This window comes from Pelobates fuscus, chromosome 2 (assembly GCF_036172605.1).
Source record: "Pelobates fuscus isolate aPelFus1 chromosome 2, aPelFus1.pri, whole genome shotgun sequence".
In the NCBI taxonomy this organism is placed as follows: domain Eukaryota; kingdom Metazoa; phylum Chordata; class Amphibia; order Anura; family Pelobatidae; genus Pelobates; species Pelobates fuscus.
The window spans coordinates 25,200,401-25,218,981 of NC_086318.1; the positions used below are offsets into that span (position 1 = coordinate 25,200,401).

The 18,581-nt window shown below is 38.3% G+C and overlaps 1 protein-coding gene across 2 annotated transcripts in view; it reads left to right on the forward strand.

Moving 5' to 3' along the window:
- The window catches only part of LOC134586488 (squalene synthase-like), a 29,370-nt gene extending 14,404 nt beyond the window's left edge, over positions 1-14,966 (forward strand). For both annotated transcript variants that reach the window (XM_063442029.1, XM_063442028.1), the window contains 6 exons: positions 1,249-1,432; positions 5,500-5,628; positions 6,235-6,426; positions 6,555-6,731; positions 13,869-14,021; positions 14,505-14,966. In XM_063442029.1, the coding sequence (XP_063298099.1) occupies positions 1,249-1,432; positions 5,500-5,628; positions 6,235-6,426; positions 6,555-6,731; positions 13,869-14,021; positions 14,505-14,720 (1,051 nt within the window). In that variant the 3' untranslated portion in view covers positions 14,721-14,966. The remainder of the gene's footprint in view (positions 1-1,248; positions 1,433-5,499; positions 5,629-6,234; positions 6,427-6,554; positions 6,732-13,868; positions 14,022-14,504) is intronic.
- The last annotated feature ends 3,615 nt before the right edge of the window (positions 14,967-18,581 follow it).

The following is an 18,581-nucleotide window of genomic DNA, read 5'->3' on the forward strand; positions in this document are numbered from 1 at the left end:
CTTCATGTTAACCAACTTTATTAACCACATGATTCAATAAACTGTTCCTCTCCAGTAAAATAAATCATAATTGTTTGTTTATTTTCTGACATTACTCTGAAAATGAGAGACGCTCATACTGCTATCACGCTGTGTTTTTAAAAACCTGTATTTCTGGACTCAAAAATTCCACTACCCCTCTGAGTTAAAATGTAGTCCTGGGGGTTAAAATTCACCCCTAGTAAGTATGCTATGAATTGCATTGGCCAGTAACTTTTAAGGACTGTCTAATAGCATAGAACTTCAAATTGTAAGCCCTGATATATTTTATTTAAATTGTATTTGTTCGTTGGAAAATGACCTAATTGTATCCCTCCGCCTCCTGTGCCGTCACAGAGCAGGCATGGCCTACGCTGTGATGGGAGCATTGAGGACCTACTGTGCACGTGCTGTGACAGTCACTAGAGGCTTGTTAACCTTGCAATGTAAACATCGTCGTTCCTCCAGAATTTTTCAGTTGTGGGTCTACAACCATGGGGACATAGAAACATAGAATGTGACGGCTGATCAGACCCATTCGGCCCATCTAGTCTGCCCAATTTTCTAAATACTTTCATTAGTCCCTGGCCTTATCTTATAGTTAGGATAGCCTTATGCCTATCCCACGCATTCTTAAAACTCCTTTACTGTGTTAACCTCTACCACTTCAGCTGGAAGCCTATTCCATGCATCCACTACCCTCTCAGTAAAGTAATACTTCCTGATAATTTTTTTTTTTTTTAAAACCTTTGCTCCCCTAATTTAAGACTATGTCCTCTTGTTGTGGTAGTTTTTCTTCTTTTAAATATGGTCTCCTCCTTTACTGTGTTGATTCCCTTTATATATTTAAATGTTTCTATCATATGGCATTATAGTGTCCCTTTAATACCTTCTATTTCAAATATCTTAATTTTCTACATCATCACATGCCACCTGATGATTATATACATGTCTAATGTGTTGCTAGAGAGGAATTTGATTCAATGTGTCTCTGTGAGAAGCTGACATCCGATATCCGTTTGGATGGATTGTGCTGCAGAGAGGAGCCTGTACGAGCATTTTTACTTTAAAAAATAATTTATGTATTTAAACAAGAGGGCTCGTAATTTACACCAAAATTTATAAAATTATAACACCAGTTTATCGATGATTTTCAATGTTTTATTAAATGACGTGATCGTTCCTCTATAAATTATGTGTGTGTTTGTTTTGGATTTTTTTTTCCCCCAGACACGCAGTTTGTATTTTTTACCTTGTTCTCCGTGCTCTGGACACTGTGGAAGATGATATGACCATCAACTTGGAGACCAAGATTCCCATGTTACACAATTTCCACACCTACCTGTATGACACGGAGTGGAAATTCACTGAGAGCAAGGAGAAGGACCGGCAGGTGTTGGAGGACTTTCCAACGGTATGGACCTTTTGTGTGTTTAAATGTGGAATTATAATTTGTCTGACCTGGTCTGCACAAGGGCCTGTGATCTGAGAAATTCACTGGATTATACACAAAGTGATTTTCAAATTGAAGGTCAAATTAGCCAAACTTGAACAATTCTCTAAATCAGCTATGCTTCCAGTTTGGCTTTACTGGATTAGTAAATAAAGTGCCACTGACCAGGGGAAGAGGTTCAGGAGTTAAAATGACACTAGCCCCTCAGTCCTTCTGGTGAGTGTACTCACCCTTATTCCAGTCCAGTGTTGGCTGAGAGCATCAGTACAGATGATCTCGGCCAAAGAGGTGGCAAGGGGGGATTGTTGCAGAACCATATGACACCCTGGCCAATCAGCATCTCTTTGTAAATTAATGCATCTCTATGGGGGAAATTCTGCATCTCTATGTAGATCAGTCTGCTCCAGGAAGCACCTCTAGTGACTGAGTGACTGCCACTGGAGATGTTACTAGGTTGCAATGTATTCTCTGAAGCTGCAGTGTTTACAGCAAAAAAAAAAAAGCCTGCAGGGACTGGCTATAGCCACCAGAACATCTTAACGTAGCTATTCTGGTGAGTATAGTGTCCCTCTAAATGACTGCTAATCCGCATCCGCTTTTTATTTAGTAATGAGTCATATAAACTGGTAAGCTTTATTTATTCATTGAAAGCATAAATCCTTACACGGAGTATCTAGAAGATCCTCTTGAATTGCAGTCCTCTGTAGATAGAAAGTAGAATGATAAAAATAGTCACAGCATGCTAATTGTTCAGGTTTATTAGAAGTTACTGCCAATTTTTGTTTTATTATTATTAAAGCACAACGGTCACTAGAAATATTTTATAAGCATCCTTGAAGCATGTAATGTAATTATTTTATATATTTTTTTTTTTTTAGTATGTGTACAAATACCTGAAAATCTGGCCCCTATTTTCACAGAACACTAGATCCCTCTGCCATGTTTATACACATTCGGTTGGGCTCCTGCTTTCACTTCCTGTACAGAGCTGTGATGTCATTACCGTTAGACTCCTGCTTCACTCCCTGCACAAAGCTGTGATGTCATCAGTAAACTCATCAGTAAACTGCCTTGTTTGCTCTTTACTCTTTTCATGTGGCGACTGGCTAGCAAGCACTGACCAGCCACCACATAATTAACCCTTGCAGTACCAAGGGTGTTTCACTATTTGCCTGCTGACTACTAGTGCTATCAGCAGGCAAATAATTATTCTAATTGTCATTCACTTATAGCAAGTGAATCATCATAATTTACCAACGGGGAAACCTGTTGGATGCATTCGGTTTATCACCAGCCATCATGCGCCCGTTAATAGATCTGTGATTTTGGTGCTGTAAATTGATTTGGATGTAGACCAACTGAATCCTGACCTTGTTTGGCTTTAGTAAATCTGTGAACTGCCAAATCACTGGATTTTGTCCATTCGGGCAAAATCTGGTGTTTAGTGAATAACCCAGTTACATGCGTGTAAGAAAATCACACAGGGCGATGGCTGATGACATCACAGCTCTGTGCAGGGACTGAAGCTGGTCTCAGTCTGACCGAAGGTGTATGAATATGGCAGAGGGATCTGGTGCTCTGTGAAAGTAGGGACCAGATATTCAGGTATATCTTAATTTTTTTTATTTTTTTATTTTTTTTTTAATTACATGCTGCAAGGATTCTTCTAACTTAAAAAATAAAGAGGGAAAATTCTGGTGACTATATTGTCCTTTCAGTCCTGCACATACTTAGTAGTGCTGTAAACTTGCATATATGTATGTTTGCACACAGTCATTCTCGTGTACCTTGTTTATAGATGTGAAAGATTAAACTCAGGGCAATGATTTAAACTGGTCTAGATTATTTTTATTATTATTATTTATATAGCACCAACATATTATGCAGTGCATAATTTACATACAGAACATAATCAGAGGTGAAGAAGGCCCTGCTCAAACAAGCTCAAGACGCTCTCCATTTTATACAGTAAAAATCAGACGTGGTTTTAGAGACTTTTTAAATTTACATTACTCTTAATTTTAATGCAATGGAATTTATAGGGAGAGTTTGTACCTTTTTTAATAATATAAACCCACCCAGTATAACTGTAACCTAACCTACACAGTGCATCTAACGTGTGTGGGAGCCTGGAGTGTCCCTTTAATAATATAAACCCACCCAGTATAACTAACTGTAACCTAACCTACACAGTGCATCTAACGTGTGTGAGAGCCTGGAGTGTCCCTTTAATAATATAAACCCACCCAGTATAACTAACTGTAACCTAACCTACACAGTGCATCTAACGTGTGTGGGAGCCTGGAGTGTCCCTTTAATAATATAAACCCACCCAGTATAACTAAATGTTACCTAACCTACACAGTGCACCTAACGTGTGTGGGAGCCTGGAGTGTCCATATAATGATATAAACCCACCCAGTATAACTAACTGTAACCTAACCTACACAGTGCATCTAACGTGTGTGAGAGCCTGGAGTGTCCCTTTAATAATATAAACCCACCCAGTATAACTAACTGTAACCTAACCTACACAGTGCATCTAACGTGTGTGGGAGCCTGGAGTGTCCATTTAATAATATAAACCCACCCAGTATAACTAACTGTAACCTAACCTACACAGTGCGCCTCCTGCGTGTAGAAGCCTGGAGTGTCCATTTAATAATATAAACCCACCCAGTATAACTAACTGTAACCTAACCTACACAGTGCATCTAACGTGTGTGTGTGTGTGTGGGAGCCTGGAGTGTCCATTTAATAATATAAACCCACCCAGTATAACTAACTGTAACCTAACCTACATAGTGCATCTAACGTGTGTGTGTGTGTGTGTGGGAGCCTGGAGTGTCCATTTAATAATATAAACCCACCCAGTATAACTAACTGTAACCTAACCTACATAGTGCATCTAACGTGTGTGTGTGTGTGTGGGAGCCTGGAGTGTCCATTTAATAATATAAACCCACCCAGTATAACTAACTGTAACCTAACCTACACAGTGCATCTAACGTGTGTGTGTGTGTGTGGGAGCCTGGAGTGTCCATTTAATAATATAAACCCACCCAGTATAACTAACTGTAACCTAACCTACACAGTGCATCTAACGTGTGTGAGAGCCTGGAGTGTCCCTTTAATAATATAAACCCACCCAGTATAACTAACTGTAACCTAACCTACACAGTGCATCTAACGTGTGTGGGAGCCTGGAGTGTCCCTTTAATAATATAAACCCACCCAGTATAACTAACTGTAACCTAACCTATACAGTGCATCTAACGTGTGTGGGAGCCTGGAGTGTCCCTTTAATAATATAAACCCACCCAGTATAACTAACTGTAACCTAACCTACACAGTGCACCTAACGTGTGTGGGAGCCTGGAGTGTCCATATAATGATATAAACCCACCCAGTATAACTAACTGTAACCTAACCTACACAGTGCATCTAACGTGTGTGAGAGCCTGGAGTGTCCCTTTAATAATATAAACCCACCCAGTATAACTAACTGTAACCTAACTGTGTGTGTGTGTGTGTGTGTGTGTGTGTGAGAGAGAGCCTGGAGTGTCCCTTTAATAATATAAACCCACCCAGTGTAACTAATTGTAGAACTGCAAAATAATTCAGTTTTATTTTAAATAAACATGGTTTCCAATATAAGTAGAGGGGTAATCTGAGACATAGATTATATTGTCTACTAAAACACTGCTTTCAGTTCGAAATCCTATTCTACTTACCTAGCCTTAAAAGTTACGCCACTTAAAGCTATAGCATACTCACCAAGGGGGAAATTCTACTGGCCAGGGATACATTTTGACATGCCAATTGCTAGTAGCAAGTGGAACTTTTGAGCTGTGTACTAATACCACGCTGTGCCAAAATGTTTCCTTCTGTAGACCTGTGGCTATCAAGTCTTTAAATGATTTGCTTCATCCGCTCCCACTTTGAATAGATTCCTTTTTCTGATGGAAATAAACTGACGTGTGTGTGTGTGTTACAGCCTGTACTGGATGTCTTTTTTCCCTTTTCAGATCTCATTGGAGTTTCAGAACCTAGCCATGGTTTACCAAGAGGTTATTGCAGATATCTGCCATAAGATGGGAGTGGGTATGGCAGAGTTTTTGGAAAAGAAGGTGGAGTCTCTGAATGAGTGGGATAAAGTAAGAAAATATCTATTTATTTTGTTTAGTGGATTTATAAATATCCCTGTAACTAGCAGGACAATCTGTACCCATACACTGATTATTGCTGCTGCTTGTTGTTATTGCTGCTGCTTGTTGTTATTGAACTGATTATTGCTGCTGCTTGTTATTGAAGGATTCTTATTAAAGTGGACCTGTCATTCAGATGACTTTGTTATTTTTAAGTGTATGGATTGTGGTGGTGAAATTACCATGAAATAGATACATTATTAGATAAACTTCCTGAAGATCACTTCTGCCACCACCAAGATGGCCACAGTTTTGGATAGTGTGTTTGTTTTTTTTTTTTGTTTTTTTTAAATTAATTTATTTTTAATTTTTTTTAAGCTACCATGCCCCTAATAATAGCTTTTACATCAGACTAATATGCCAGAGAATTTTACTTACCATAAAATGTATTCTGTAAGATATTATATAAAATGCTACAATTTTTGCAAGACAGGTGCATTATGAATCTAAAATATTTGTAATAGGGGAGCGGCTTTTATTCAGCAAGATAGGTCTTTAACAGTTCCTTTAATTGTATATGAAGAGCTAAGTATTCCTAATATTTTAAATCTTTAGTACTGTCACTACGTCGCTGGCTTGGTTGGAATTGGCTTGTCTCGTCTTTTCTCGGCATCAGAACTGGAAGATCCTATTGTAGGGCAGGACACGCAGCTTGCAAATTCCATGGGTCTCTTTCTGCAGAAAACTAACATCATCCGTGACTACCTGGAAGACCAATTGGATGGACGAGAGTTTTGGCCAAAAGAGGTGAGTACCAAGATCTCTGGCCCAGTAACATTGACATTTTGAAGAAAAATAGGAGCAGACCTGTTGGTCACATGTTGGCTATAAACCTATTCCTAACATGGGTCTGTCCTGTCTCTCCTTTACATCAGGTGTGGAGTAAGTATGGGAAGAAGCTCTCTGATTTGGCAAAGCCAGAGAACATTGTGCCAGCCGTGCAGTGTCTGAATGAACTCATTACCAATGCCTTGCAGCACGTGCCGGATGTGTTCACTTATTTGTCCCGGCTTAAAAACCAGAGCGTTTTCAACTTCTGTGCCATCCCCCAGGTGAGTGAAAAAAATCATCCTTTAATAAGGGCCGGCTTTCAACCGGGACTTTCATCCAATTTCATAGAATGTGTATGGCTCAAAGTCTGAACCTCTTGGAGCTTAGTATGTCCGTGTCACCCAGCATGATAGTCTGCATCATACATTTCTGTCCCCTTTTCAGAGAATTTCTAATCTGATTTTAATAGCAGAATTTGGACCTGTCCCTTGAAACACTATATGATTTAATTTAACCTTCGTGTGTGTGTGTGTGTGTGTATCTTAAGATACAAATTAACCTCAGATGGGCGGGCGGTACGTGACGTTGGCGTGCACGTAAGCGGCAGGACCGCACGTTTCCATGGACCAGGAAGTGGGGCAATGATGCAGGTGAAGCAAACGAGGCAGCGAGGACGCCAGGTGGAACGGCGCTGAAACTTTCAATCAGCGAGGCACGAGTAGGAGAAGCGGCTGAATAGCTGCCACAAAGCTGCTACAAAGATACAAGCTGATATACGGAGGTATTCATCTGATATCTGCCCCTGACTTCCACGAGTATGATAAGCGGCTGAGCAGCTGCTACAAAGCTGCTACAAAGTTACAAGTTGATACATTGAGGCATTCATCTGCCATTGATTCCCACGAGTATGATAACCGGCTGAGCAGCTGCTGCAAAGCGGCTACAAAGTTACAAAGCAGATACATTGAGGCATTTATCTGACACTGATTCCCACTCCATATCTGACAAACAAGAGTTATTGGGGGCTGCTGATATACTGAGTAAGAGAAGACGCTGAGCATGATTTGGGCTGATAAGTGCACATAAATCTACAGTCTGAAGGTATTTACGTTTATAAATAGAAGATTGATTCTGGCAGTGATTGGGTGGGAAGGAAAGCGGTCCCAACGGGTACAAAATACATTTTGTGAGTAAAAAATATATTCTTTCGTTATCCACTGATCTCTATTTCATATCTGACAAACAAGAGTTAATTTAAAGAGACAGTTGTCTGGTGATGCAGTGAAGAGGAAAGGAGATATCTGGGTTAAATGTGACAAAGTTATTTAAACTCCACAGCCATCCTTAGTGGAGTTTAAAGTTTACTCTAGGAGCTTTAGAACTACATATGGCTCCTAAAAAAAGAGCCCAAAATATGGAGAAAAAGAAGGCAACAATTGGCACATTTTATTCACCCAAAGCTGTATGTATAGAACCAGAGAGGCAACGAAAGTCTCTGCCCCTAGAAAATGCTCAGCTTTCTGCACATCAATTATTAAATATATCAGAGGATGACTTACCACACCTGTCAAAAAACCCACAGGGATTGACGCAACAACTTTTAACCCAAATGCTGGACAATCTACATAAACAGATCCAAATGGATATTGAAAATAACTCTAAAGATATTGGATCGGAAATTGCCACTCTCTCTGAGAAATTCTCAAATCAGGCAATCATACTACAAAAAGTACGAACAAAAATACGAACAAATTAAAATATCTAATATACAGCTAGAGAAGAGACTGCAGGATACTGAGACCAAGCTGACTGACCTAGAGGATCGCTCCAGGAGAAAAAAACGTAAGAGTCAGAGGCATACCGGAATCAATTTTACAAGAAGATTTATATTTGTATTTGAACAGCTTCTCTTCAAAAATACTATCCAGACAGACGCTGGGCCCTGAGACCATCGAAAGATTCCACAGATTGGCAAGACCAAATGGAACCGACAAGTCCTATCCAAGAGATGTTAAGATTTGTTTCTCTAGTTTTTGGATGAAAAACCAAATAATGCAGAAGATAAGGAACGGGATCCTAGATACTGAAGAATGGAGACACTTAAAAGTTTATCAGGACTTATCTCAAAAGACAAGACAAGCAAGAAGAACTTTTGCCGAAGAAACAGTCATTCTCAGGAATATGGAGATTAGATACAAGTGGCTGTTCCCGACAGCAATTATGGTCTTTTTTTTTTTAAAGATAAAACATACATCTTCAGAGATAACTTGGCACTAAAGCAGATGATGACAAGTTTGAAACTTATCCCTTAGTCTCAAATTGAACTCCTCCCTTTTTTTTTTTGTTTTGACACCTATAGAAATGGTAAAATTTTTAGAGGGGTAATCACAGAGTTAAAGCTATAATTGATATAAAGACACATAATTAAACTTGGTAGTATGAATTGAACGAAAAAGAGGTTTATAACACATAGAAGTTTAGAAAACAATTTATAAGATTTCTGATATGGGTAGAAAAGGTGCAAAACTGTTTTAGGTATGCTATAGGGGTTACCTATACACGAATATAATGAAAATAATTATAGATTCACATTTAGAGCAATGCATAGGGAAGATGAGCTCAAAGCATAATTTACACTTATTGATACACTATTTAACTTATGTGAATGAAATGAATGAAGTGAGTCTCACAATCACAAGCTTAAACAAATTTTGCATGAATATCACACAATGGCGGAAGGGAGGAGAAGGGAGACTATAACCAAGGGCTAGGGAAAGGGAGCATTTGAAGACAAAAATATGAGGATAGACGAGTTGCCCTAGTTAAAATAAAATTTAGTAGTAGGGGGACCCAGCAGACAGATCTTGGGGTTGGATAATGGGAAAGAACATCGGAACGCCTCTAGAAATAGGAATTGAAAGGGAAAAGAAGGGCAGAATAACTTGAAGGATAGAGGGAGTATAATAAAGAATAAAATGCCTACTATCCTGGTCCAGGGTCCTGCGACGGCAGCAGGGTTAAATATGAAGACTGTACACAGAACTTCATATTATGGATTGAATGTGGTAATAGAAAGTTGGAGCTTCACCAGGAGGTCCAAATATATAGGGCCGACTGGCGAAGGTATGAGTGGTCTTGAGTGTTGGATGCTATCTGAGGGGAGGCTAGAGGGGATGAGGGTGTGGGGAGAGCTGCGGTAGTATGTCATTAAACATACTATCTATTAACGCAAGGGGCTTAAATTCAGGTCAGAAAAGAGGCTATTTGTATAAATTACTGATTGACAGTAAAACAGATATTGGTTTCGTTCAAGAAACACACTGGACTAACTCTACACCTAAATTATGGAACTACAAATAATTCCCAGTGGTCCATAGATCTAATTTGGCAGGAAAGAATAAGAAAAGAGGGGTGGCAATTTTTTTTTTCAGGTAGCTTGAAATATGAGCTGATCTATGAGGAGGCCGACCCGGGTGGTAGGTTTCTTATAGTGATAGTTCGAATTAATGATTTTTTGTACACTTTAGTAAATGTTTATGCTCCAAACCAATCTCCATACAGATTTTTGGGAAATCTGATGCAAAAGATTGACTGCGTATCGTCTGGCAGCCTAATCATCGGTGGGGATTTTAACTGCATCATAGATAATAAAATAGATGGGAATAGAACTAAGCCCGTTCACATAGACGGCAAGCAAAGAACAGGTCTATCAACGATGCAGACTCTTTTGGCAAAAAAATGTTTGTATGATGCCTGGAGAACGTGTAATCCAGAAGCGAGAGATTATAAGTTTTTTTTTTTTTTCAAATGTTCACCAGACATATACCAGAATCGATTACTTTTTGGTTAAATCTGAAACTTTGGAGCGAGTTAAGAAGGTGACAATTGGACCTATAACATGGTCCGACCATGCACCTGTAAATTTAGTTATAAAAAATAATGCTGAATATAAATGTAGAGATAAATGGAGACTAAATGAAAATTTACTAAAATCAGAAACTAATGTAGAAGAACTGCGCACTCAGACTAGAGAATTTTTTGAAATCAACGATACAGGGGATGTCTCCAATGCCATGCTATGGTGTACTTTTAAATCATATATGAGAGGATGCCTCATAAAATTGGGTGCCATTATAAAAAAAAAAATAAAAAGAAAGGAAAAGACCTTAACGAGCTTTATATTGATCTGGCAAAACAAGAACCCTTACATAAACTCACCATAGATTATACAATTTTGGAGGATATTAAAGAGATCAGGGAAAAAATATTAGTAAGAACTCAAGAAAAGATTAACAAAGCCATGTTAATTTTAAAACAGAGATGGTATTATGAAAACAATAAAACAGGGAAAAGTCTTTCAAATAAATTAAAAAATAAAAATAAACTTCAATCTATAAACTATATAACAGTTGGAATTAAAAAAATGCTCTCTCCAACTCAAATAGCTAAAGCATTTGAAGACTATTATAAAAGCCTATACAATATAAAATTTAATGAGCCATCTGAGGGCGAAACAAAACAGTTTCTGGATAAATTGAGCTTACCAAAAATATCTATGGAGAAATTAAGTCAATTAAATGCCCCATTTTTCATTCAGGAGATTAGTAATACCATTAAAGCATTAACAGCAGGCAAAGCACTAGGCCCAGATGGCTTCTCTTCAATTTTGCTAATCATAAAGCCATTCCAACGGAATTACTTCAGGCCTCTATAATACCAATTCCTAAGATAGATAAGGACCCAACATACACTTCGAACTATAGACCAATTTCTCTTATTAATTTGGATATCAAAGTTTACTCTAGAATTCTGGCCGATAGACTTAAACAAAACATACCCAATATTGTACATTTAGATCAGAGCGGGTTTGTAGAGGGTAGGGGCACATCTGATAACATTAGGAAATTATTGAATGTCTTATATCATGCGGACCAAAGTTTGTCTCCCTTTGCTATGGTTACCCTCGATGCCGAGAAGGCTTTCGACCGGGTTAACTGGAAGTATTTGGAAGAAGTACTGAGGGCCTTCGGCATCGAGGGTTTCTTTAAGGAGTGCACAATGGCGTTATATAAAGATCCTCAAGCCAAAGTATCAGGATATATGTTTCAATCAAATTGGTTCCCAATTAGAAATGGGACGCGACAGGGATGCCCTTTGGCACCCCTGTTATATATCCTTTCTATAGAACCGTTGGCAGCCGCGATTAGACAGAACGATGACATCAGCGGGCTAAAAGTGAATAAGATGGAGAACAAAATTGCACTATATGCAGACGATGTTCTATTGACCCTTGCAGATCCTATTAGATCTATCCCAGCCGTATTTCGGCTTATTAACGTGTTTGGTAAACACTCAGGTTATAAAATAAATATAAAGAAAACACAAATCCTGATAAAAGGCCTAAGTGGACCTGGGGTAGACAAACTCAAAGATTTTAAATGTGACTGGGAAGTAAGGAATATAAAATATTTAGGGGTAAAACTATCTCTAGACTATAGAGAAACTGGAGAACTTAATTATACAGACATTGCCATCCAATTTAGGAACATCTTAAAAAACTGGAAGGGATTGGAACTTTCTTGGTTGGGAAGGATTGAAGCAGTAAACTTCTATCTCCTTCCCAAGTTGACATTTTTATTTAGTAATCTCCCGTTGAGGGTGTCATGCCAGACGATACGCGGTCTTCAAAGGCAATTATCAAACTATATTTGGCAAGATAGGAGACCTAGAGTCTCATTGGAAATACTACAGAGAGACTGGAAAGAAGGGGGGATTTGTTTCCCAGACATACAGAAACTATATATGAACAATATGGTAGCACATCTAATTAAGTGCGATAACTTTACAATGTCTAGACCAAATTGGTTAGACATTGAAAAATCAGATCTCTGTGATATTGAACCTCTATTTCTCTGGTGGTGCAACAGTGCATTTTTAAAAAATATAAGATCTAGCAATCCGATGAACAATACAATGATTTACATTGTTAAGCACTTGAAAAAAAAATACGGAACAAAACACATATCATTAAATGCCCCATTAATAAGCTTAAAACTTTTACATAAAGGATATAAATATCCAAGAATGGGAAAATTGTGGAATAGTAAGAATAGCGGAACTTTTAAACAATAATAAAATACTGCCATTTCCAATATTAGTCTAAATACAACCTCCCTTCGAAGGAAATATTTAACTATTTAAGAATAAAATCCTTTACTATGGGAAAAGTCCTTTCGGAAACTTCTCCAATTGACCAGTTCGTAGAATCCCATTATAAAAAAAAAATAGCATCCAGATTTAATACATTTTTAAGAAGTCAAAGGCAAATAAAGCGCCAGCAATGAATAAATGGGAGCAAGAACTTCATTTTTCATCCTCGGTTGAGGACTGGTTGTTGGGTCTACAAGCAGTAAAAAGATATATACATGGGGTGAATATACAGGAAGTGTACTTCAAACTAGTATACCGCTGGTACTTGGTGCCTACTCGCCTTCATAGATTTCAACCCACACTCCTACCAGATTGTTGGAGATGTTGTAGGGAGTTAGGTTCATTCTCCCACATCTGGTGGGACTGTGAGGAGTTGAAACCTATGAAATTAATCTTGGCGGAATTGGTAGATTTTATGTTTGAGATTCAGACTGTGATTACGCCTCAAATGTTTGTTTCATCTAGATCTGCCAAAAAGCAATATAAAACTAAAAATTCTTATGATTCACATCTGTATGGCAATAAAAATAGTTATGGCTAGAAATTGGAGAAATATGGGTGCGTTAAACTGGCATGATATATGTACACAGATTACCAACGCAGCATGGAAGCTGGGATAGCTCTGAACAAGATATCTAGAGAAAAATATAATGAAGTTTGGGTCCCTTGGGTTAGATATATTAATCATAAAACTCAAACCCCCCGCCCCCCCTTATAGATAGCTACCCATAGGTAGTAGTGAAAATGTGAGATATACGGATAAGATGAACTGTATGTATGGTATGTTTGTACGACTGTAGATACAGCAGAAACTGGTATATGTTTATTCGAAGCACGGTCCTACTGTTATCTACATTTACTATTTTATTGCAATGTAACTTTTTGTACTGTTTAAAATTTATAGTTGAAAGCTGTATCTGTACTTGATTGAATTCTTAAAAATGAAAATAAAGATTTATATATATATATATATATATATATAGATACAAAGTATGTTGTTGAGATTGATAGGAGAGGCACCTTTTCAGAAGTTATTTTTGTACAGAATTAACATTAGGCAGCCTGGACTGCAGTGGTGTATTCTGGTTTTGTGCTGCCCTAGGCATGACAAAACTCGGGAACCCCCCACCTTCCAAATTTCACTAGAGTTCTGGTGTGTGCATCCTACATGCTATCCTCCTCTAACAAACTATTCTTACTAACCTCAGGTAATGGCCATAGCCACCCTAGCTGCATGCTACAACAACCAGCAAGTGTTTAAAGGAGTTGTGAAAATCCGCAAGGGCCAGGCAGTGACTATGATGATGGACTCCACAAACATAGAAGCTGTGAAGGCCATCATGTTCCAGTATACTGAAGAGGTATGACCTGTGTGACTCTGAGAAATTCCTGCTTGTACACTTTGTATGTTTCTGAATAGCACAGACCGGTGTTTAAATTAAACACTGTGTCCAGATAATAGGTCTGATTTCCAAAGTTTTTGGCCTGCCAAGATGCTGCAAGTCTTTCTGACGTGAGGTCATATTAAGGAGACACGCTGATGGTGCCACAATCTGTAAAACATTTTATTTTTTTGTGTGTGCAAAAACTAGAGATTTGAGCATGCAAAAAAATACAGCATATTAAAAGGGCCTGAATCTATTGCATGTATTAAAGTTGTATTGGTGGCTGGAGTGTCCCGTTAATTCACCTATGATTCGGCAAAGTTTGGGAATGATTTCCTCTTGTGATATTTTTTTTTATTTTTATTTTTTCACTCTCGTGAAACTTGATAAATTAAAATATACAAAAATTGCAATTTAGGTTAATAAATGAACCCCCCTTTCTTTCTGATCTTTTTGCAGATCTATCAGAAAATTCCCCTCACAGACCCCTCGTCAGGCAGGACGCAGCACATAATTTTTTCAATCCGGAACTTGAGCATATCCAGTGGCTCCGCCGTGTCTCGTAACTATCTGTCCCGCATTTACCTGTCCTGCGCTATGCTTTTGGCAGCACTCAGCTACCAGTACCTGAGCAATGTGTCCCCAGTGTCTGAAGAGATCCAAAGAGGCCAGTGAGATCTACGGACAGACCAGGCTGGTGGATATGACTTGTGTCCCTTTGACCCCCATACAGATCTTGTCATTTCAAATCCGTCTCATTTCTCGTGAGTCTCCGCATCACAGTGCATCAGCGAGAACGTTCTGGATGGATTTTGGAAATGTGGGAAATAAGGAGTACACTACGGAGAATGTAAAGCCTATTATGCGCACTTTAAGCACTTATACCTGGAACAAGAGGAAAACTGGTTATTTCACAAGTCTGCAAAAAATTACAGAAGGGATTTATTTTATTTTAAAGTTTTAAACTGTCCAGAAGCATTGTTGTGGTTTTTTTTTTTTTGTTTGTTTGTTTTTTAAAATTTTTACAAAATGTGTCTCTAAAATATTATTTAAAATCTTCCCATATATTTTGTCCTCTTGGTTTTGATCTGCAATGTCTGAGATTGCATTGTTTTTTTATCGGAGAAACGCCCATTACAGCAAGTTATGGAAACCCAAGGTTTAATGTGAATATTCTACATTATTTAAAATGCATTTATAATATTAAGGCCAAAGTAGCCGCAATGGAAGCAAAGCTAACCGAGAATTCCACTGCAACTATTTTTATTTTTGAAATCCACTTTGAATTACTGCCAAGTCTCCGTTTATTAAATAACCCTGTCACAATAAAGCCGGTTAAAAAGAAAATACTTGCCATATCCAATACACCCAGCTGTCCTGATGTTGGGGACCTTTCCCTTCATCCCATATTTAAAGACACCAGAGAAAAATCTCCAAAAGGCACTTATCACTTCATGTGGATGTGTGGCACAAAACAAACTCTGGGCTTTATTTTGCCCTTTACAGATGGTGCACAGGGGAATCGCCAAGAGATGATGGCCATCACCACTGTCCGTCCGCCTGGCTTGTGTATGTAAAGCTGACCAGCTTCCTTTAAAAAAATAAAATAAAAAAAAGGCACATACCATTGCATTACTATCCCCAATCTGTTCTGCTTTCATAAGTCCCAAGTTTTATTATATTTGCTTCCAATTGGAAGGGAAGGGTAGTATGTTGTTCTTATGAAAAGTTGCATAAAAGGTCGACTGTGGTTTACACCTAAAAGAGGGGGGGGGGGGGGGCGGGAGATATTGTGTTGCGCACACCTAGACCAGTTGTGTATGTGTGTTTTTATTTCATAATTGTGTGACAGGACAAAAATTTATATTTTGCTACGGCAGCACTCTCATTTTGAGTTTTTGAAGATCTAATCTTCAGTGAAATTCCAACAAATTTTTATAAACGTAAAATTTTTAAATCTAAAGTTGCTTTCTCAGCCAAAAGTCTTGTAACACAACATAGGAACTGTAGTTCTGTAATAACCAGATGGTTATAGTTCTCCAATTTATCACAAAAATGTCCTCCATAAGTAATTTGTTTCACAATGAAATTAGTCCGGTTATATTTTGTTTTGAAGTATTTTACTACAATTTTTTATTTTTTTTGCATTTTTAATTAAGGTTTTTTGCTAGGCCTTGTGGGTTTGTTGTTTATTTGTATTATAATTGTATTGCTTATTATGGGATCTTTGAAAGTGGTCCTCGGGCTTTTTGTGTCAGGATAGCTCTTTAGACATAAAGACCCTATGGAATAATTTACCCTACACCTGACACTAAACAATATAATTCCAGCTTTAAATGTAATAAGGAGCAGAATATTTTAATTCATAGATTCTTCCTTCCTGCTGCCACCTTTTTGTCTTGTGCGCACTAACGTGTTATGTGACTCTACAATGCTGTTCAATTGTAAAGGCCAGGCTGGAGGTGCTTTCAACCAGTGGTTCTCGAACCAACATTGCAGATTGTAGGACATGGTGCTCCAAGAGGAGGGTTTGAGATCCACTGCTTTAGAGGACCCGATTTGAAGACCAGCCCACTAACCCCACTGGGAACCTTTAGTTCATGTTAATGCATCGCTTTATAAGCAGTGTTCCTTACTTTAACAATTTATGGAAAATATTTTGTGAGGTCTAAAGCTTGGTTGAGAATATAAGCTGACGAAAGCAGTAATGTTAAATCATTCTGGATAATGGTATAAATTGTTCTAGAATCCCCATTCTTGATACTCCATACATATCAACATACACCAGTGTTTAGACGTGTGGTCTTTTAGCAGAAATCAATGTGTGAACATTAATACTTTCAGTGGAAGAGAGAGGTAATTTGTGTTCCATACCCTCTAGTAATTGTAGAGGTATAAATCATGTTTTCATATGGGAATGCTTTAATTGAATGCGTTTTATACTTCAGAAGGTGCCTCGTACATAAACTCTGTGTCTGGGAGTGTTCAGAATGACCTGTATTGTGGCATTGTTATACAATGTGGTTTTTAATTATTATTTTTTTAAATTAAAGTTAAAAGTTTAAACAACTGACTTCTGTGTTACATGCATTTTCAGAAGAAAAGGGGGGGGGGGGGTTATTTTTTTTTTTTCCACTCTAGTGAAACTTGATAAATTCAAATATACAAAAATTGGTGGATTTTGGAAATGTGGGAAATAAGGAGTACACTACGGAGAATGTAAAGCCTATTATGCGCACTTTAAGCACTTATACCTGGGGCAAGAGGAAAACTGGTTATTTCACAAGTCTGCAAAAAATTACAGAAGGGATTTATTTTATTTTAAAGTTTTAAACTGTCCAGAAGCATTGTTGTGTTTTTTTTGTTTTTTTTTCAAATTTTTTTAAGTGTTCAGCTAAATTATATGGCTATCGTGGCCTCTGAAATGGATGGAATGGACCTACTGTTGATTGTTGCATACAGCGTAAACTGTGCTTATCTACTAGCATAGATCTAAAAGGCAAGATAAGGCATTATGTGCAAACACAAACCACCAGGAAACAATACATTGAAATGTATGCATTATCAGACCCAATGATAGATGGAATACTCTATGGATAATCATATTAGGACACACCTCCATTGGATTCTGGTGTTTCCACAGACTAATTTCCACAGTCTCAGTTTACAAAACTTTGTGAAACGTGTTGCTCTGAAGAGCTCAGTGAATTTGTCAGGTGTGGTACTGTGATAGGATGTCAACTGTAAGTGGTATTATTTGAAAGTGGACCATGTAAAGTCATGGAGCTGGCTCACAGAGTGCTGAGGTGCATGGTGCAGAAAAGTCGCCAATGTTTTGCTGATTTAATAGAGTTCCAAACTTCCACTGACATCAATATCTATCAATACAAAACTGGGAGCTCCGTTGAATGGCTTTCAATGGCCGAGCAGCTGCATGCAACCCTTACATGCCGAAGATCAATGCCAAATGTCGGATCGATCGTTGTAAAGCACGCTGCCACTGAACTCTGGAGCAGTGGAAATGTGTTGTGTGGAGTGACGAATCACACTTCTCTGTTTGGCATTCTGTTAGCGGAGTCTGGATTTGGTGGATGGCTGCTAAATGTTGACTGCATTCTGCTAACTGTAAAGTTTGGTGGAGGAGGGATCATGCTATGGGGCTTTATTTTATGGGTTGGTCTAGGCCCATTACTTCCAGTGAAGTCTTAATGCTTCATCATACCAATACAGTTGGGGTAATGCTATGCTTTCAACTTTGTGGGAACAGTTTGAGGATGGCCCTTCTCTGTTGCAGTATGACTGTGCCCCAGTGCACACAGCAAGGTCTAGAAGGACATGATTGGATGAGTTTGGTGTTGAATAACTTAAATGGTCCACACAAAGCCCTGACCTCAACCCTATCGAACACCTTTTGGATGAAATGGAACAGAGGTTGCGAGCCAGGCCTTCTTGTCCAACATCAGTGCCTCACCTCACAAATGATCTACTGGATAATTGGACAAAGATTCCCACAGAAACACTTCAAAATCTTGAGGA